Below are 21,884 nucleotides of genomic sequence, written 5' to 3' on the forward strand. Positions count from 1 at the left end.
CAAACAAAACAAACACAGCGGCGAGAAGTAGTGTTTTCCCATGATGCACTTGTCCTCCCTTCCTATCTGGCGCCTTCTGGCAGAGAGCGGTCCAGGTCCATCTTGCCTGTTCGTGTTCAGATCCGCCGTCTTCGGCAGGCAGCGCTGAGCGCGCTCTTCTTCTTGGTGTCGTGCTCAGTAATGGCGGCGTCCGCTAACGTCGCCGCGGCGGCGGCGGCCTTGTCCACGCAGACTGTCGCCCGAGCTCGCTTCCCGGGCCGGCCGTCTTCGAGCCGCGTCGGCCGAGTGCGACCGGGCAAACGAAGCAAACGCGGAAGACTGAGCTCGGACGACGGAGAGTCGTCCGAGCGAGGGCCGAGGCCTGTAAACATCGGCCTCGCGTTGAGCGAGGACCCGGCCTTGCTGCGCCTGCTCGGGGTTGTCGAGAAACATGGACGTCGGAGGGAAGCGGGCTTCGAGTCGAGCGAGGAGGTGAGCGAGCGAGCCAGCCAGCTAGCTAAAGCACAAAATGTCTCACTTGGCTGAAACAAACAGGAGAAATGGCGCTTGGGTGCACTTGTTGTTTAGGAATTACAAAGGATGTGGAAGCCCCATGATGTGTTAGCGGCAAAGTAGCTTTAGCTTCGGCTTCGAACGCGGACTAACCCTTAGTTCCGGTGCTTCTGCGGGGATTAATTGTTCATTTATGTTCGGAATCTGCACCTTTTTTTTTTTAAAACAAATATCGGCCTCAACGTAGCTCCACTTGGCGGAAACTTTGGCGGCTAGCGACGGGTGTTGATGGAAACGAGCTCTGTGTCGTAAACTTGCATTCGTTCTCGTGCTAATTTTAAAAGAGCATAATGTCTATTATTGGTTTTGGAGGTTGCGCATTTTTTCGTCGTGTCGTTGCGAAAACGTCACAGTGGCAAGTCGACCATCATGCTTTCCACGTTGGAGCTGTCAGCTGACTGCAGGACAGAAAGCCGTTTGGACATTTATTGGATATCCAAACCATGTTTTATGCTAATGGACAACCCCCGCCCCCAGTAGGATCTCGAGATCAGCATCAAAGATACGATATCGTGCTGAAACAGCTTCATATCCTTGATACCCAATATATGATACTAGTTTGGAGTTTGCTCACATTTCGGTGCATAGTGGAACAAATGTGACTTACCAGTTATGCATTGATATTGCATCATGCTTCAATATCACGTTGTTGTATCAGTAAAACAATGGCGTCTTACTAGTAAACTTCACTAGTAGTGTGCAATGAAACCTTACTAATACACTACTGCACTTGTAAGCCTCCAACATTAAATCAGTCTTCCGACTAATATGGAAATTGGTCCTATTTTTTTGTGCAAATGTCATACAATAGTGGGGAAAAAAACATTACTAGTAAGACAAAGTTGTGCCCTGCGATTGGCTGGCATCCAGTCCAGGGTGTCCCCCGCCTAATGCCCAGAGCCAGCTGAGATAGGCGCCAGCAGCCCCCACGACCCTTGTGAGGAATAAGCGGTCAAGAAAATGGATGGATGCATAGTAAGACAAAGTTGTTCTAGTAGTGCACTCACTTGTCTTAAGGTCTATGTACTCCCAATATACTCTTTATCCACACTAGGACCGTTTTGCCTACTAGTAAGGACTACTACTGTACATGTTAAAAGTGAAGCAAAACTGCTCAAATTAACCACTGCTTGCGACTAGTAGTAGTTGTCCTGTTAGTTTACCAGAGAGCCAGAGTAAAACAAAATATCAAAGATTGAGTACATGCTCAAACACATGAAGAGATGTGAATTTACCCAAATAAAAATGTGAGTAAAAAATACATTTTGTAAGTAAAATGTGTGCCTGGTGCATCATCAATAAAGAAGCTTTCAACGTTTTACTCTTGCCTATCAATTGACCCCATTTTGTTTGCTGGCCCACACTGGTGGAAAGCCCGACATGATCAGGAAGATGTTACTGTACCATGACTGCTAATGAGTGTTTTTCTTTTTGATGGTATGTTTAAGCAGGGCACAATATGATTGGCTGCTTGCATAGTTGAGTAAACAAGCTGCCTCTTAGTTTATTCCAATGAACTCATTGACAATTAGTAATATAATTCAATGTGCTTTACATGTTTGAAAGTACAGGAGTGGCATTCACAGTTCAGGTCAACTTGGATTAAAAGTATGCAACGTTTTCAGTTTTTTGTGTGCAAATTTTTAAGAAACCACCTAGACAACTCTTCAAAGCAACAACATTATAGGGAAGAGTCATGGCATCATGTGATTTGATCAAAGCCTTGATGTCATGTGGACCAACATGCAAGTGGTTCTTATTTTTTTTTCTACTGCTGGCAAACTAGGAGATCGAGCCTTTGCTGTTGCTGGTGCTTCCCTTTGGAACGACCTTCCACTCAATATTAGGTAGTCCCCCTCGGTATCCTCTTAAAACGCGTCTTAAAACACATCTGTATTCTTTGGCTTTTGGCGCACCATGAGACTTGTTCTTGGCGTTTTGTGGTGTGTATGAGTTTGATGTTTAGTCTACTTATTTATTTATTCACTACTTATTTATTTACTGATGTAAAATACATTTACTTGTAAAAAACAAAACAAAACCTGTATTCGCACTTCAAAATGTTTGCTTTGTTCTTGTTTACCGCAAAACTGATGTTTGTTTATGTGCAGCACTTTGTAGCCAGCAACGCTTGTTCTTAAAGCGCTTTATGAATAAAGTTGAGTTGAGTTAATCCAGCAGAAATAGATTACTAAATCCGTGGCAACTAAGTGACCCAGCTTTGTATTAAAAAAAAAAAAAAGAAAAGAAAATAATGATTAGGGTTGCATCATGCACGATAATATCAGTGTCCGATAATTATTGGCAGTTATCGACCAATTTGACATCATACAAGATAAACCAAATAATGAAATCGGCGATAATAATAGACATGCCACGTTGGTCCATCTGTTGTGGTTGTGCCCAACTCCTCAACCGCTCCCCTCTCCTATGGTGGTGTCGTATATTTGTGATGTCATAATGCGCACACTCTCCTGTCCACAGAAGATGCATCATGGCGACATAGCAGTCGCCAGTGTGGGCTTTCTTTACTGTCCTGTTATGGAAAATAACTATTTAACACATATTAACTCATTGACGGAAAAAGACGTCAAATAATGCATTTTTGCTGGGCTGGCAGTGAATGTGTTAATATACGTTTAATACTGTATTGTGTATTTTTTTTAACAATGGGCTTTTCACTTTTTGTACATGAAGCAATACAGACGTGACCTTGACTGATAAGTGTGCTCAGAACAGACTGCTTGCTTTCTTGTCTAGCTCTTACCAAAACCTAACTAATGATGATTTATTACAGACACTCTCACAGATCACTTCTTGTAGACTGCTTTGTAAGAAGAAACCCAAACGACAATTTTTTTTCCAGACTGTTTTATTCATCTCGCTTAACTACCATAAATTTCCGGGCATTAAGCCGCTACTTTTTTCACTTGCATTCGACTCTGCGGCTAATACAACGGTGCAGTTTATCTACCACGGGCTGCACTATAAAGGAAGAGCGCCAGACAGAGCAAAACAAACCGAGTGAGCCCAAATACAGTAGGAGAGACAGAGCGAGAGTTTGTGCCCTCATTATGGAAAAGAAACTGAGAAGTGCATAAGATGCTACATTTAAGATTAAGGCAATTGACCTGTTTGATTCTGACACTGACAAAGAGGTAGAAGATTTTTTTTGTTTTGAGAGCGACAGCAAAGTAGAGAGAGTGGCTGACGAGGCATTTCTGGGCACAAGTCTCCTTTTGTCCCCATCATGTAAAAATGAACAGGAACTAAGTTTGATAGTCTCACTTTACCACATTTTAAATGGTTAATAGGGGCCACTGTTTGAATGCTGTTGCTGACCAAAATGGCACCACTGACCGTAACTAAAAAAAGATTTGACGAATTAACCACAATTGTTCTTAACGTTACTTACCAAAATGTGTTTGTTCTTCAGGAGGAAGATTTTGGTGGATTTGGTGCAGCTGCAACTCGTTCACTTAGCAAAGTGAAACCTCGCAAAGCGGTGCAGCCTTCCAAAGCTGCTCAGCATCCCAAAGGTGTGAAGCCACCCCCTGCAGCCAAACCTTTGTTCCTTGGGAAAATAATATCCAAGACCCCGAAATCGACGTTGATTGGGAAGATTGTATCGCAGGGTGCCGAAGAAGAAGAAGAAGAAGAGGAGAAGGTGGAAGAAGAAGGGCTGATTGGCATGATTGCACCGCAGAGCTCCACGGAAGGTTTGATTGGGAAGATTATACCACGGGGCTCTAAAAAAGAATGGGTGCACGTCAAAGGCACTGGAGTAAAAGTAAAAGAGGCACAAAAGGGGATGTTGCAAGGCAGGAAGCCAAAAGGGATCCAGACTGCTGTCAGGGAAGCAGGACCGACTGAGGAAGTCCGAACGGCCGAGAATGCAAGGCAGGTCAACACAGTCAAGGTTAAAATGCCGGACACCGCCACACCGCTGAGGCCCGCCAAGCGCGGCAGGTTGTCGGCTGAATCCTTGCAGCGCGGCCAAAGGAAAAAGATGGCCAAGGACGTGGCCGCGTCCCCAAAGGTTGGCGCAGAGGCTGGCACCCAGAGTGGGCCAGAGGCAGCAATGCCGCTGGAGGAGATGTCGTCTCCGCAGCCGGTGTTGCCGGAGCACCGCGTGCACAAACGACACTCTCGCAAGCTCTTATACAGTAGGAAGAAGAAGAGCAAAAATGCCTCGCCCGCTGCCACCGCCGGCACTAAAAGGAAGCGCATCAAGCATGTTTTTTACTCCTACGTCCCTGATCCAAGTTCTCCCGCTCCGCCGGAAATCGAGCCGGAGCAGAACAACAACAACTCGGCAGTGACCACAGCACGCTCGTCCCGCGTCATCAAGACACCCAAGAGGTTCTTGGATGAGGCCATGGTGCCCTTCCCGAAAGGCCACTTGTCCTCATGGCTTAAGGGTCAACCGAAAGACGATGAGAAGACCAGCACATCCTCTCAAGAATCCGTTTACGATGCCAAGTTGGACGGCGACGCCGTGCCCGCTGTGCCCGTGGCCGACAAGCCGACCCCTCCAGCTAAGTTCTCTGCAAGACCGATTCACGCCACCAGTCACCTAGACTTCTACAAGAAACTCAAGAGGCTCACCTTGAAGCTGGCAGAGAAGAAGAGAGGCCAGTACGCCGTGCAGGTAGATGACGATGACTGCACACGTCCGGACGATTTGAACGTGCACGTCAAGAAGAGGCGGCGGCGCAGGAGCAAACTCACCGTGGAGGAGATGGACTCTCCCGGAGCGGTGAGGAAGCTCGCCGTGGTCGTCAACGACTCTAGAACATCTTTGCAAACATCCCTGGAAGACACCGGCAAGAACGGTAAGCACTGATCGTTTTCATTTGATGACATCACATTATGTGCATAATTAAGGGTCCATTTTATGTTTGTGCAGACGCTGCGGGGAGCGATGAGGCTCCCCCGGCGGCACTGGCACCTGAGGTGGGCGTATCCGGACACCGCATGGTGGGCCTGAGCGGAGCCAACAAGAGGATGCTGCACCTGCTGAAGAAAGCCAAAGTGCAGCTCATCAAGATTGACCAGCAGAAGCAATTCAAGATGTCTCAGGTGAGCACAGAATTCTTTTAGAACCCGTATATTAATACATATGAGTATATCCTACTTAGGACTTTTCCCATGTTAACAGCTGAGCGCCAGTGACACTCATGTGGCTGTGAGAGGACGAAGGAAAAGGAGAGTCAACCGCTCTGCTAATCTGCGTCCTCAGGTAAACATAAAATGAAAATAAACATGACATTTGTCATCAAATATCATTCACTAAATAGTATGTTCTGTCATTTTTGTTGACAGGAGCAACCTCTGGGCGGTCCCAGGATCAAGCACGTGTGTCGGGCGGCGGCGGTTGCCCTGGGCCAGCCGCGGGCGATGGTGCCCGATGACATTCCCCGCCTCAGTGCCCTCCCGCTGCACGAGAGGGAGGGGATCACCTTTTCGCCCGCCATAGAAGGTATGCTCTTTACACGCGTGTTGAGCTTTTAACTGGCACATTAGACAAAAAAAGTGCATTCCCAGTGCACAACTTTTTTGTGTGTGTGTGTGTTTTATAGTCTTGACTGATCCTCACCTGTGTCGCACAAACGATGTAGATGACCTTTTGTTTGTTTTCAACACTCAAACCGAGCCGAGTAGACAAATAAGTTAAAGAGGGCAGTTGAGAAGGCATCAAAAATCACTTGACGGTAGTACATCACAGTGCACTTGGAGTAACAATAAATCATAAAGCCATCCCACCCCACCACAAAATAAATTCCCCAATTCATCAATTCCAAAAAGACAAACCGTGCCTTGTAAGCTCATTGTAGTTTTAAGTCAATTATTTGCCAGCAAAAATATCTTTTGTCACACACAGATTAGCCACTGCTGTTGGAAAGCTTTACCCAACACTGGTCGATCGGCCATCACTCTGTATGAGGTGAGAAAGTGCTGTTTGACCATTAGACTCACTGCCCCGAAGCACACATAGGGACAATCTCGCACCACATTCAAGAGGCCTGGGCTCAAATCTACACATTTATACAGTACATCACACTAAATTATATTTATGTTATAGTGAATATATGTTCTCATCTGCAGTGACAGAAAAGACACTCAAATGGAAAAATAGAAACGTTGGCATGTGTTGTGTGAGGAAAGATTTCTTTCATAATCTGAAATTATGAATTATTACGCAATATCAAGATACAAGTTCTTCATCGCCAGTAAGAATGGCAAAATGGAACTTATTCTTAAGAAATATAATTTAGATATGTAGTATTCCCCCACATATTTGCTGTTTGCATTCATTTTGGAACCGGTCCTTTTATTTGCTGAAAATGTCGCTTATTCGCTGCTTTGGTGCTCAGGCGAAGCCTGTCTAATAAAACTATTGGTTTGGTGCCATCGTAAAGCATCTTGGTGCCAAAGAACTACATTGAAGTGTCAGGAGGAGCTTCCTTTAGATATGTTCACCTGTCTAATATAAAAATAGTGCTTTGCTGCTATCTCATGACAACTCAAGGAAATTCGAGCTGGGGCATGGGCCAGAGCTTGGTCCGAATATTGCCTGAGATCGTAGCCGACACTCAAGTAAAGACGGCATGGATCGTCAGCTTGGACAAATCAACTTTTCTTGTGTGCATCCATGTTCTTCTTATTTGTTCTGCCTGGTCTACCGCTGTTTGTTTGTTTTTTCTCCCCCCCATGTGTATGTATGTATATACACATACACTATGTATATTATTTTAACCAAGCATCGTATTTTTTTTAAATAGAATATTACGTAAAACATTTTTTAATGCTAGTCTAAAAAAATATGCGACCTACCTCAATATTAAATAAAAGCCTCTGGCTGCTCTGTACCTCAGAATGCCTTTTAAATGTATTAAAAATTGACTTTTGGGCTCCCATCCATCCTCTCCCTCTCCCGCTTGCAGAGGTCGCGGATGATGATTATGATGATTACGAAGACGTAGAAGGCGGGGCTCAGTGGCTTGTCTCCCAGGAACCCCCCCTTCAGGAGCAGCCAAAGCAATGGCGGCGGCGTGGTCGGCGGCGCGGCCGCAAGTACAAGAAGCGCAAACTCCTGAGCCCCTACAGGCCCGGCGGCGTGCGCTCGCGGCGCTGTGGCGAATGCAGAGGGTGCCTGGTGGAAAGTGATTGCGCCAAATGCACCAATTGTTACGACAAGCCCAAGTTTGGTGGGCCCAACAAGAAGCGACAGTGTTGCATGTAAGGGAATGCGGTTCTGTTTTAAGGAGTTGTGTATAGATTGTTTTTTTTCTTTTGTCATTGAAATGAGCCTCTACTCAAAAGATGAACACAATTTTGTGCTGTATTGTCAACAGATACAGGAGGTGCGATCGAATCGAGGCGACAAAGACGGAGCGCATTATCAAGCAATTTTCAGGTATGTATTCTTAAAATTATGTTCCTATCTCCAGATAATAGGGAGGACAATTTTATGACCAATCAATTTTTAAAATTAAGTACAGTGGCTAGTACCTTGCCTTAATAGTGTCCCCTTAGGTGTTTTTTTTTTTTCTCCCCACAAATCCTATTATATTATATCATATCATATCATATCATATATCATATATCATATCATTAATTGCCTCTGCTTTGTCAGCCCGGGCCAGGCGGATTTCGGCGTCCGCGTCGAGCAACGACGACTGCAACTGGGGTAGCGAGGAAACGAGCGAGACGCTATCCTTAGAGCCGACCAAACTCCGCAAGCGATCCTTGCGCAACATCACACCACGTTGCTACAGCAACCTGCTCAAGTCCGAGTCGGACGAGGAGACGGATGAAGAGAAGATAAAGTTAAAGGAGGAGAAAATGCAGGCAAAGCAAGGTAGACAAATTTTGGGTGGTGCTTCTCCCAAAAACAAAAGACCTACATCTAAGGTTTGTGATCTTTTTAAGATCTTGGGCTGGGACCATTCGTAAGTGATGACCCTCCTCCAGAGGTGGTGAGGCAGCGGCGGCCATTTTCCAAAGGAAACCGACTGAAAGCGTACAAGGTAATGTTGCCGGCGATTGTCTTCTCACGTAGCTCTTTTAGATTCCTGGGTTAAATTATTTGGAATACTGTTTACTACTAGGCTCATAAATTCCCAACAAGAAAACACCTTCCAAATAATTTCTTTCCCAGACCTCTTTTCTTTTCTTATTTTGTCCACCAATTTAAAATATGATGAAATTAGATGCTTAAGGGATATTTAATCTACATTGTCAGCTTTTAGGCTTTCTTTCCCTTTTCCTCTGCTTTTACATGTTGGTTGTAAAATGGAGATTCCTTCAATTTAGGTTTTTGTTATAAAGATGCCTCAATTTACATGTAGTCATTGTGGTGTTAGAAACAGAATTTAAAAGGACTGTTACATAGGTAGAAATTCATTTTTCTCGAGCGGCGATCACTTTTTATACTGTGCAGGCTGTCATTTACAGCATGCATGAAGACCTCACATTTTAAAATCATCCGAAAGACAGTTTGCGTGTGGTAGGTCCTACTGTTTTGGTTAGCATCTCTGATGAACTGAGATGATTAGATGATTACGCTTGCTGCACGATTCCCCTGGTATATTTGAGGAAATAAGGTTGCCTTTTTCATGGTAAATTTAAATGGGAATTACTTTAAAAATTCGCAATTATGTAAAAACCAGCAGACTCGGGTTATAGATATGTGGACGTAACAACTATATGGACTTAACAGACAGCATGCCTTTCTTTGTAAAACACTTCTGCAAGTCAGTTATGTCTCCCCTTTTACTCATACTGGCTAACATAGTATTCCTACAATAGGGCTTTGTCCTTTTGTGTGTCACCTACGTTGCATGTGCCTCTTTGCAAGTGTAGCTTTTGGAACCTGTATGGCTGGTTGGCTTAGGCAGTCCCCTCCTCCGCAGGAATCGCAGAACACAGAAGAGACGGCGCCCAGCGATATGTACCCATGTCCCGGCCCACCCAGAAGCCCCGTACCCAAACTGCCACGGGAGCTCAGAGTTCACTTATACCGACTCCCTGATTCTCAACTACAGTCTCCCCAGCACCTGGATTCAAACCCTAAACATTATCAACCCGAATTGATGCAGCCCGTAACACAGCCTAGTGAGCCGCACGCAGTGCATGCTGTAGCGTCACAGCTCGTAAAAGGTCAGCCGACAGAAACGCAGCCGCCAGAAACGCGACCGCCAGAAACGCGACCGCCAGAAACGCAGCCGCCAGAAACGCAGCCGCCAGAAACGCAGCCGCCAGAAACGCAGCCGCCAGAAACGCAGCCGCCAGAAACGCAGCCACCTCCACGTGTCCTTGTGTTGCGACTGCACCGCTTGCCTCAGTCTGTGGTGCAGGACGCATTACACGGGCGGAAAAGTGAATCGCCGCCGCCCCAAGGGAGTCCAAAGTCCATGTCGCACTCAGCTCTGACAGAGGTTGCAACCACGTTACGCTTTCAAGGAGATGCGCTGTTGCAGCCGCTCCATGATTTGACCGACAAGGAACTCACAATGGACGGAGCAGATGGCGCCCGGGATGATGGCCAAGATGGACAAGAAGGGACAGGGCTGCAAGGGCCGCCGGGAACTCACCCACACTGTGTCCTTCCTTCCCAGAATGCCGCAGAAGGCTCGTCTGTCAGCGCCCCCGTGGGTTTCCCTAATGGATTTCCCCAGAAGGGCCCGGTGCTTGACAAGACAAAGATACGTGTGGATTTTAAGGTAAGCTTGGATGTTTGACTTTCGTATTACGAGGGTTTCTTTATACAAAGTGCTAAAAATGTGAATTGAAATAGCAAAATGAAAGTATAAAAGGTAAGGTTTTATGGATTTTTTTTTTTTTAAAAACCTATTTTAAGTAAAGTGCATCGATCACAATATTCCGGCCTATCACTGATCCCCCATCTTTTAAAAAGATCTCGAATTTTGTCTATCACGATTTTTTTTTTTTTTTGTATATAAGCAGCCACCTTCAGTTTTGCGATCTTGTTTTATTGAAAAACATTGAACAATATACGTGAAATAATGCAGTTTGTTTTAACTACACAGTAAGTATTTCTCTCAAGTCTCAAATAAAAATATAAGCCAATTAATCATCTCAGCAGAAGAGGATGCTTTCTCAGACCTCAAAGGAGAAAGATGAGATCGGTTTATTTTTAAGGGATCAGTCGATCACCAATCCCCCAAAATTAAGAAAATCAGGGCCGATAAATCAACCGGCCGATCGACGGTGCACTCGTAATTTTAAATGTTTCCCAATAACAACCATATGTAAATTAGGAAGCTTTGTGACGTCACAATTCAGCGTGGCTCACAGAAGATAATTATTATTGTTACATCCATTCATTTCAACTCGTTTAGATATAATGATGTATGTTTGAACTAAATGGCGGTTAGTGTTCACCTTAAATGGCGATTAGCCGAAAGTGGGGGGCGGTTAGGGGGCGTATTAGGTGATTATTTGATGGAATAATAAATAGGATAATAGATTTAAAGATTTGTGATCAGTTCTTTCTGAAAATGAACCATTCTGTATATTTCTAATAATTCAATTGTATCCTCCAGGAGGATTGCGCTATCCAGAATGTGTGGCTAATGGGTGGCCTCAGCATCCTCACATCTGTTCCCACCACACCTCAGCCCGTCTGTCTGCTATGCGCCAGCAAAGGACGACATGAGGTAACCCAGCCCCCCGTCCGTTCATGAAGTGTCTGATTCATGTTCTCCTGAATTAACTTTACCCTTCTTCTTCCCTCTCAGATGATCTACTGCCAGATATGCTGTGAGCCCTTCCACAACTTCTGCCTCTCTGCCGACGAGCGACCCCTGGGGGAGAACAAGGAAAACTGGTGCTGCAGACGCTGCAAGTTCTGCCACGTGTGTGGGCGCAAAAGCAAGCTGTCCAAGGTGCGAATGCCAACTCACTTTTGGCATGTACTCTTATGACTCTTCTATATCAACTCATTAGTTTTTATGTCTCTGCAGCCTGTGTTGCAATGCAAGAGATGCCAAACCTCCTACCATCCTTCCTGCTTGGGACCAACATATCCAAAGCCAATGAACTGCAACCTACCCTGGGTAGTCTTTATATATATTTATCAAATCAAAGCTAAGAATTTAAATACTACTTTTATTCAGGTTTTGGATGGAAATTTTGTAACTAAGTTTTTTGTTTTTTTCCAGCTCTGCATGACATGCATTCGCTGCAAAAGCTGTGGCGTGACGCCTGGCAAGTCATGGGATGTGGCCTGGAACCATGCGGAGAACTTCTGCCCGGACTGCGCCATTCTTCACGAAAAAGGTTGGTTACTTACTTACTATTTATTAACAAGGTGTGCTAACATCACTGGTGGAGATCCACACTGTAGTTTCAAGGAATTAAATTATGGAAAGTGAAATAAATCGTAGGGATGAGGAAGGAAAACCCAGTTCAAAACCGATGAATGAAATTGTTCGATGTGTCTTTGCAGGTCACTTCTGCACAGTTTGTAACAAATGCTATGATGACGACGACAGCCAGCGGGCGCGGATGATTCAGTGTTTCAAATGTAACCACTGGGTGCATCACAGCTGTGAGGGCCTCTCAGGTGATTTTAATTGAAGAATAAGCCTTTGTAGTTCTGTCTCCTCAAGCACGATTCCATTGTTGTTGTTTTTTTGTTGTTGTTGTTTTTTTGCAGAGGAGCTTGACGGGCTACTCGCAAGTCGACCCCATGACGCCATCTTCACTTGCTCCCCTTGCCGACAGCATGCTGGCAAGGATGGAAGCCTGAAGGAGCGTTTGCAAAGCCAACTTCTGCTCGACCTGCAGGAGGTGATGGCCGGCCTCCTCACCTCTAGCGCCACTCAGCACCTTATGCTCTGTCAATCGGTACGTGTGCAGCTTCACTCAAAAAGTTATATGTACTTCCTTGTTGCTTTTAATGAGTGTGTGCATGTATATTTCAGTGTCAGGAAACAAACAAGACAGAGTTAATCGGGGATCAGCCACCAGTGTGTGATCTACAAGCCATAGACAACAAGTTAAAAGCAGGCAGTTACTCATCCATTGTGAGTATGAACTGAATGGTGATAAATGTAAATACGGTGATGCGTGTGTATTTGTAACTATGACCCCCTTCCTCTCCTCTCTTTCACCACCTCAGAAAACATTCCATGCAGATGTCGTTTCTGTGATGAGAAAACGTCTCAAGGAGGAAGAAGATGAAAAGCCCACCATTCAGGCCAGGGACCACTATGCCAAAGTAATCTCCCACCCTGAAAGGAGACAATTTTGAAACAATGTGTAGGCCTTCAATATAACAGGATTTTTGCTATTTGTAACAGTTGATGGTGCAAGCATTCAGCTGGCTTCCTGTACACCACCAAAACAAGTTTAGGTCGTTCTCTGAGGACCTGCCAACGTAAGTTTAATAGAAACACGTTGGCCGCTATATTAGTTACTTGTGCACAATCTACTGACATCCTATATTCAGTGTGACTCTTTTGTTCTGCAGTGGCTTGCTAGCCGAAGCAGTAATCCCGCCTTCTAAGGAGCACAGCTATGCACAGTGGACCCAGAGAACATACCAGGACAGGGAGAGCAAATGGATGCAGGTGGAGAAAGGTAAGGAAGACATTGTATAAGAGCTGCTTGCACAATCATTTGGGAAAAATACCACCACATTTGGTTGAATTTCACATTTCACAAAATCCAAAATTGGTGCCAATTAGTTACCATGTATATCATCCATGCAGGTGTGGTGAATGATGTGGAAGCTACCAAAGATGCCAGACAGTGTGTTTTGTGTCAACAACATGGTGACTCTGCTCCGAGAGTAAGATGAAGTTGCTTTTTTCTTTGTAGTTGTGCCACATTAAAATCTATATGAAGATGTTAAAAAAAAAACACTTAACTTCGACAGGACGGAGGACGACTGTTGTACTTGGGCCAGAACGAGTGGGCCCACATCAACTGTTGTATATGGTCTGCTGAAGTTTATGAGAAAAAAGGCGCCCTACATCAAGTACATACTGCGGTCTACAGGGGGCGCCACATGGTATGCAATCATCAAACAGTGATTGGTTGTTGTTGCAGAGGAAAGTTTAATTATTATTATTCTTATTGTTAATATTTTTTGGTTGAGATTTGCACACTATTTTTTGCTTTCTTTCGCTAGCGCTGCGACCGTTGTGGGCTGTCCGGTGCCACGGTGGGCTGCTGCCTCTCCACCTGCCAAAGTAATTTCCATTTCATGTGTGCGCGAGCTCAGGACTGTGTGTTCCAGCGGGATCGGAAGGTCTACTGCTACAAGCACACAGATCTCGTCAATGTGGCGGTGTGTGGGGGCGATGTTGTTCTTGTTGCTCTTACTAAATAATTTTAGGTAGAAAATATATATATATATATTTTTTAACTGCCTATTTTCTACAGACTGTGTCCGGGGCAGGATTTGAAGTGCCACGGCGAGTCTATGTTGACTTTGAAGGGATCACGCTCAAGAGGAAGTTCCTCACAGGCCTCGAACCTGAAGATATTAATATGACCATTGGTATGCATATGTGATTTATCATTTGGTTGTACATCACCGCAGGCTGATGTGCATGAGATTATGCTGACTATGAAGGTTGCTTGTGTTTTAGGGTCTCTACAAATCCAGAAACTGGGTGCTTTGTCAGAAATCTCATCAAATGGGAGGATGTTATACCCTGTTGGATACCAGTAAGCGGTCCTTTTCATGATGTAAACTTGATATCATTTAGGATGAGAAATTAATTCGTACAAACGCCGTTTTATAGGTGTTCTCGGTTATACTGGAGCACTGTGGATCCGCGCAAACGCTGCAAGTACACTTGTAAGGTGACCGAAGTAAGCAGCCCCCTGCCCGGCGAGGAGCAGGAGCTCCTTATGAAGTATGATCAAGAGGAGAATCAAACCATCGTCCACACTCCCAACTTCCATAGAGGTGAGTCAGTTTTAGCTTGTGATGAGACACTTGGATGATGATCAGATGCCAAATTTTGTGGTGTTGCCATCCACCGCAAGATGTGGAGACGGTGGACAGTTTAAGCACCTCGTCCAGCCCACTTTGTTCTGCTACTCCATCGCCCAACTCCAAACTGCACAATTCGCCTGGATCCAAGCCCGGCTACTCACAGACAAGGAGGCCCGCAGGGGGTTCTTCCCGACCACTCCCGTCTCCAGGTATACAACAGAGCAGTTTAGAAATTCCTTTTTTTTTTTTTTTTTTTTTTTTAACCACAAATTCACAACGGTAGTTTTCTAAAGGCTCTTTACGTATTGTGGAGGTCTTAAAAAATAAAAAATAAAAAAATCACTTCTTACTTATTAAGAAAACAACTGAACCAAGCATGAGCAAGTTTGAAAATCTTAGTGGTCAATTGAGTGTCTTCAGTTCACTTAACTTCTCGGTTTTAGGTTCGGTATCTTCCAAATTACATCAGATCTTAACTCTGCGGGACCTGGAGGACACTCACCGTCGTCGAAGGCTGTCGTCCAGGAGCCGCTGTAGCTCCTCCCCGACTGACAGCGGGCCCATCCACTCCCGCTGCGGCATCCTCAACTCTCCGCCAAGGTCTTCCAACTTTGCGCCAACCTCTCCTCCCATATCGCATCAGAACTCCATCTCGCCCGGCTGGGGCTCCCCATCTCGACCGATCTCTGCTGGATTGTCCCCTCGCCACGGCTCCCCGAGGGGCAGGCATGCGTTTAAGATCACCACTCCCGTGTCTGCTGACGTTCCCCAAGATTTCTTGGCATCATCTGAGACGGAGGAAGCGGCCGTTGCAACAACAAACGGGATCTCGCTGGCTCCCGATAACACGGACGGACACTTGGAGCTTCCTTACACCGTGTTGGACACTGACACCGAGGTTGCTGTGGCCTCTGTTCTCAACTCCAACCTGGACTTTGACGAGACCCTGCTGACTGATAACAGCCGGCTTGATGTGGAAATGCCGGAAGCTGACTCGGAAGATGAAGACCACAGGATTAAACTTATACGCACCGTGGTTTGTGAGGCCACTGGTAGCGCACATACCTCAGCCCCACCGACCACACCGTCCATTTCGCAGTTGGACGGTGCCGACGACGGCTCGGAGAGCGACCGCAGCGAGGAGGCAGATGACGTGGGAAGCGGCGGTGCTCAAATTCACACCGACGTCAACTCGCCCACGAAGCAGCTGACAGTCGCTCTCATGAGGTTGGACTCTATTTACGAGGTAGAACAAGGTACAAGCGTGGCAGGCAGCTTAGCGGAAGATCAGTCAGCTCCGGTTTTCCTTGACTGTTTTGATATGGTGCAAAGCGAGGAGGTACTGATAGACTGTGACACATCTGCCAACAATGTGTTTCTAGAAGCCCCAACCGGGAGTGCTATTGCCACCAAAGATGTCGGTTTGGCGTCCACGAGTACTATCCGAGCTGATGACAATGACAACGTGTCATCAGCAGACTCCACAGAAGCCTTCAAAGATGACTCTAATGACCCGGACTATTCTCCTAAGCCCAAAACCATCTCGCACTCGCCAATTAAAAGAGTCATTGTCAAAAAAATACGCCAGAATCCCAATGTCAAGGGCTTGTTGCCAAAGCAGAGTGTCCCTCAGCAGCAACAGCAGAAAATCAAGATTTTGCTGCCCCCCAAGTCAGTTCACGTTGTTAATGCAGCACCTGTGACCACAGTCACCTCGCCCATTCTCTTCAACGGGTTAAACGCTTTAAACGTCCAACCTACTGTCATGCGAGGCAAAAGCTTCGCCATCCGCTTGGACAAGCCCGTAGCGTCGGAGCAGCCTAGCCAGGTGGTGATTACCGCTCCGGCAGCTGTCCCTAGTGTCGTGCCGACTCCTCCGCCGACACCCCAGGTACTCCTAGTCAACAGAGAAGGTCAGATCCTGCTGAAAAACCCCAAAACCAACACCTATCAAACGCTGAACTCAAGCTCACCCACCTACAACAAGATAAGCCAAATCGCCAAGATGCTCCACAAGGGTAACGCTTTGAAGCGGCCCATCCCTCGCGTCACTGTTAAACCCTGCGCCAGCGCCCAGCCCGCCAGCGTCCCCCACACACCGGCTCCCAAAGTGATCTACCGAGTGGTGCCCATCAAACGCGTGACGAGCCCCCCGCCGGCCGTCACCGTGCAGCGTAACCCCGCCTCTGTTTTGTCCGAGGCCGAAACGGCGCAAGCGATTATTAACAGAGCCATGGAGTCCAACCATGACTCCACAAGGACGAAGCCCCTCAACTTCAGCGACGCTCAACACGCGGGTGGCAAACCTTCAGCACCACCTCAATTGCAAGACCAGCAGCCGTGTCAGTCGTCTGGTGCAGCTGCGGAGTTCCCAGGTTTTGTGGTCAGAGTGCCAACTCGCAGACCACAGAAGACACTGTCGTTGCCTAAAGTGCGTGTCAAACTCCCGACCTCCATTCCTCAGAGAAGGAAGAGGAAGAGAGCCATGATGGACACCATGAAGGAACCCTCCACTGATCATGAAGACTATGATGAGGCCAGGTCAGTGCCAATGTTTTGTATCAATCAAAGTTCTAATGGATGAACTGGCCTTTATCTGCTTTTCACAAAGAACCCAGCAAAGGCAGGATATTGATGCAAGTGATTTGCACAAAATACTAATTGTATTTAAAAAGAACTTGGCATTTGTCTAATTTTATTGCACGCAAAACCCAGTGATGGCAGTATCTTCTACAGGCACTGTTTCAAACCGATACCCACAAATTGTTTGATGAGATCTGTAACAGAAATATTTGTCTGCATTAACTTTTCACACAGAACCCAGCGAAGACCAGAAGTTGCTGAATTTGTTTCAGACAAAGACAATGCACGCCGCAATGTGAGAATTGGCATCGGGCGGCGACGATTGCTTTCAGGCAAGCAGAGGTAAGTGCATTGCTGATGTACCCTTACTGTGGCTTTGATGCTACTTCCAAAGGCCTAAAATGGCCTGCTTGACTCCGTTTCCACATTTCATCTCACTATTACAAAATAACTTGAGTTTGTCTAAAATATGGCTAGAAACACTCGTGTAATTTTTGTGCCTGATTTACTAAGATCTAAAGTACCAGGCACTAAATTTCAGCACAATTTTCCAAAAGTGTTATTTCCTTTGACAGAGGTGTCAAAATAAAAATGCCTGTAAAAGATATCCCTGATGTGGACAAGGAGAATTTGAGAATTATAGCACCATCACTGCCAATGTCACCAAGGTAAGATAATCTTTAATATAAATATATATATATATATATATATATATATATATATATATATATATATATATATATATATATATATATATATATATATATAAAATGTAAATATACTTTCTGTTTACTGTGTACTGTGTTGTGCTCAGATCTCCTAATGCGGAGAGCCCCAGTCGGGCTACCACACACAAGTGGGTGAGCGCTCGTCATGGAGACCTATCAGAATGGGGCCCCCTTGGAGGTTTGTCAATTTAGCGCGAGGATATGTGAATATGAATGGAGCACAACTGACAGTGTTGACTTTTGTAGGTTGTAGTTCCGAGGATGAGCAGCCTTTGCCCAAACACAGAAAGAGGAGCTATATGAACCAGCCTCACCTGCGTTTTGAAATCACCAGTGACGACGGCTTTAGCGTCAAAGCTAACAGCATGGAGGGTAAGAATTAATGTTGGCGTCAAAATCATTTGCTGACTTGATGATCACATAAAGCTTAAATATTAACCTCCCAATTGTAGGGGTGTTAAAAAAAATCGATTCGGCGATATATCGCGATACTACATCGCGCGATTCTCGAATCGATTCAATAATCGGCAGAATCGATTTTTTTTTTTTTTTTTTTTTTTTTTTTTTTTTTTTTCTTTTTTATAGGATTCGCACCTTGAGCATGGAAGAATGTTATATGAACGGAACATTAAGCCTTAATATTTTATTTTAATGCTGTTCAAACATGAAACAGATTACAACCTCTATAAGACTGAAATTTCAGATAAATAAATAATACATTTTCATATCAATCTTACACTCTACAAGCTTACTGATTAGTATTTTCGAAATTTGAATGAAAAAAATCGCAACAATCGACTTATAAATTCGTATCGGGATTAATCGGTATCGAATCGAATCGTGACCTGTGAATCGTGATACGAATCGAATCGTCAGGTACGAGGCAATTCACACCCCTACCCAATTGTGTCCGCTGACCAGTGGCTTGGCGCGCCGTGATTGAAGGCGTTCAAGAGGCACGGGTGGCCTTCCGCCTCAGGCAGCTTCCCTTGGGCGGCATGAGCGGGCCGCGGGTTCTGGGCGTGGTGCACGACGCCGTTGTCTTCCTGCTGGAGCAGCTGCGCGGCGCCGCCGACTGCAAGAGCCACCGCTTCCGCTTCCACCGCTGCAATTACATCGAGGAGGAGCTGCCGCTCAACCCCAGCGGCTGCGCTCGCGGCGAAGTCTACATTCGGTGCGTTGCTCTTATGTTTTGATGTTATACTTGAATTTGGTTTGACACAGTAGGTTTGTGGTTGGTGCTGCTGTTTTGGTTAGCAACAGAATTGACAGTAACTCAAATTGAACATCTTTTGTGTGATCAGGAAAGCGACGTTCGACATGTTCGACTTCCTGGCCTCTCAGCATCGAGAGCTCCCCGACTCGGTCATCTCCTATGAGGAGGAGGATGACGAGTTCCCGCTCAAGTCGTCCAGGTCAGTTTGTTTGTTTATTTCCACAGTGCGTTCAAATACAGTCAAAACCTAGTGATACAATCATTTCACTGTGAAAAATGGACTCCCTCAGAAGCTCAAAGCTTATAAAATGGTTTAATTGGATGCAAATAAAACGGCAGAAAGACAGCAATGGCAATAAGGTCACTTGTCCCCGTTGAATTTGTCCAGCAGGCGTGCCACCAGCAGTGAGCTTCCCATGGCCATGAGATTTCGCCACTTGGAGAAAACTTCCAAGGAAGCCGTCGGCGTTTACAGGTGATGCAATAATGGACGAATGTCCTGACATCAGAGGGAATTACTCAACATTAACAAGTCTTACTTTTCTGCAGGTCTCTCATTCATGGCCGGGGGCTGTTCTGCAAGAGGAACATTGAAGCCGGAGAAATGGTCATCGAGTACGCCGGCACCGTCATCCGCGCAGTGCTGACTGATAAGCGGGAGAAATATTACGACAGCAAAGTGAGTCAGACAAAGAATAAGCGTCAGTGTCCTTCGTTCACACCGGGGGGGAAAATTACAAAATTTAGAGGTACATACTTTAAAAGAGGAAAATCACATTTGTAGTGCATGTTTTTTAACTAAATCTCAAAATTAAGACACATGCGTACAAAATATTTGGATTCTTGCTTAAAATTTTTTTTAGAAAAATTGTTAGACACCTTCATATGAAAGCGACAACCTTTGAGGGTATGTGACTGAAATTACTACTAATAATAATTATTATTATTTAGATTTTTAGAAAAATGACATTTGGCAATAAACCTTCATAGAAATCACACAGATTGGATGATTTATAAAATCACAAAAATTAGAATTGCATGCCACTAAATCATTGCTTCTCAAATCGGGAGACGCGTGGGACCCCAAGGAGAATTTTTATTTCTTTATATTGGTACATCCACTACTGTAAGTGAAACATTTTCTTCCTCCTGAGGGGGGCATAGCAAAAAATGAGAAGCACTACAGTAAATGTAAACAATTGGATTTCCCTACTTAAAAATTGGAAGTTTGGATATATATATGATATGTTATATATCACAATTTGGAGAGGCATACCTTTTAAAAAAAAAAAAAAAAAAAAAAAGGCATAATTTGAAGACAAAATTCTGAAGTGCATGTTAAAAAAAAAAATGTGGACCTACTTTAAAAACACAATTTGTTACAAAGTAGGACTTATGTTCTTTAATGTGACATCGTTTTTATAAGGAAGATACATGAAGATCAAAATCACAGAATATAGAGATCAAATTGACAAACAAACAAACCCCCACCATTGGAAATACATCATGTTCAATCGCTAACTGTGGCCGTCTCCCCACTTACCAGGGCATTGGCTGCTACATGTTCCGCATCGACGATTTTGACGTGGTGGACGCCACCATGCAGGGCAACGCGGCGCGCTTCATCAACCACTCGTGCGAGCCCAACTGCTACTCGCGCGTCATCAACGTGGACGCCCGCAAGCACATCGTCATCTTCGCCCTGCGCAAGATCTACCGCGGCGAGGAGCTGACGTACGACTACAAGTTCCCCATCGAGGACGACGAGAGCAAGCTGCGTTGCAACTGCGGCGCGCGCCGCTGCCGCCGCTACCTTAACTAGTGGCCCGAGGTATGACTTGCACAATACAGCACATCTCCAGTGAATTTACTGGTGCAAATACATCCTTAGAATAATATTTGCACCATAAGAAGAGTACTCAGGCGTCATGCCCGGGATGGAATCTTGACAAATGGAGCCATATGTCAATCACAGACTTTATATAGTGTGCACAAGGCGTTGTGATGCTCTTTTACCACATTCAGATTCACTTTTTTTTTTTTCTCCCATTTTGTCACAGGGAAATTATTTATTTACTTGCTTGGATGCAGTCTTTTTTTTGTTTTTGTTTGTTTGTTTGTTTGTTTTCCCAGATTGTAGCATCCCATGCTTTAGTTTGTCCGTTTTCTTTACTGAGGAGCTGCTGGTAGGATTCACCCTGAAACAATTTTAACCGTACTCTTGAGAAAAGCTGCTTTTATCCCGCAGTCTTGTTCATTTTGTGTTTTAACAAGAAATACAATGCAATTGCACTGTCCCTTAAGTAGATTTTTTTTTGTATATTTGATTAAATGTATATGGAGAAAACAGATTTATGTTTTAACGTTTCGCTGTGAAAGGGGGACTTAAAATTAAAATTTTTGCAGAGGGTGAAATTTCCAGCCACATCAGTGTTTTCGTGTGTTCTAACTCATGTTGAAACATTTTGTCCTTCAAGATTACAAGACATAACGCAGCGTTCAATACTGACCATAATTTGATTTACCCGCAATTGTTAGTACGCCAACCACTGTTTTCTGTCCAAATAGTCTGCCGTAACAGAGTTTTGACATGTTTTCCCCCCCACGTTTGGGATTGGGGCGGGACAGGTGGTGGTTTCGGCTTTGTACATAATTGTATAAAAATTCTTTCTAAACCTGTTACATATTTTTCTACCTGCGTTTTTTTGTTTTGTTTTATTTATGTTCAATAAACGTTTTACATGTTCAAAGTTGAATTTGTGATCATGTTTTTTTTTTTTTTATTTAGAGATGCATGCATTAAAAAAAAAAAAAAAAGACCTGC

General features: G+C 44.8%; 1 protein-coding gene across 4 annotated transcripts; it reads left to right on the plus strand.

The window, feature by feature from the left end:
- Nucleotides 1–30: 30 nt before the first annotated feature.
- Nucleotides 31–21,816, plus strand: kmt2ba (lysine (K)-specific methyltransferase 2Ba). 4 transcript variants are annotated; one of them, XM_077507046.1, is made up of 37 exons: nucleotides 31–471; nucleotides 3,989–5,387; nucleotides 5,462–5,634; nucleotides 5,714–5,794; nucleotides 5,878–6,034; nucleotides 7,500–7,794; nucleotides 7,911–7,972; nucleotides 8,192–8,416; nucleotides 8,488–8,585; nucleotides 9,471–10,280; nucleotides 11,124–11,237; nucleotides 11,319–11,465; nucleotides 11,544–11,636; nucleotides 11,742–11,859; nucleotides 12,029–12,145; nucleotides 12,239–12,429; nucleotides 12,507–12,608; nucleotides 12,704–12,802; nucleotides 12,885–12,961; nucleotides 13,055–13,164; nucleotides 13,296–13,375; nucleotides 13,463–13,597; nucleotides 13,718–13,876; nucleotides 13,972–14,089; nucleotides 14,181–14,259; nucleotides 14,337–14,503; nucleotides 14,584–14,742; nucleotides 14,977–17,074; nucleotides 17,351–17,458; nucleotides 17,692–17,784; nucleotides 17,931–18,022; nucleotides 18,091–18,216; nucleotides 18,766–19,018; nucleotides 19,149–19,259; nucleotides 19,449–19,535; nucleotides 19,610–19,739; nucleotides 20,607–21,816. In XM_077507046.1, the coding sequence occupies exons 1-37, from the start codon at nucleotides 181–183 to the stop codon at nucleotides 20,880–20,882; spliced, it is 9,030 nt and encodes a 3,009-aa protein (XP_077363172.1). In that variant the 5' UTR covers nucleotides 31–180; the 3' UTR covers nucleotides 20,883–21,816. The 4 variants fall into 4 exon arrangements, with proteins under 4 accessions (XP_077363172.1, XP_077363173.1, XP_077363175.1 ...); XM_077507047.1 differs by having other exon boundaries at nucleotides 32–471; nucleotides 19,452–19,535; XM_077507049.1 differs by having other exon boundaries at nucleotides 33–471; nucleotides 10,176–10,280.
- Nucleotides 21,817–21,884: the final 68 nt, after the last annotated feature.

Source organism: Festucalex cinctus, chromosome 19 (assembly GCF_051991245.1).
Source record: "Festucalex cinctus isolate MCC-2025b chromosome 19, RoL_Fcin_1.0, whole genome shotgun sequence".
Lineage (NCBI taxonomy): Eukaryota > Metazoa > Chordata > Actinopteri > Syngnathiformes > Syngnathidae > Festucalex > Festucalex cinctus.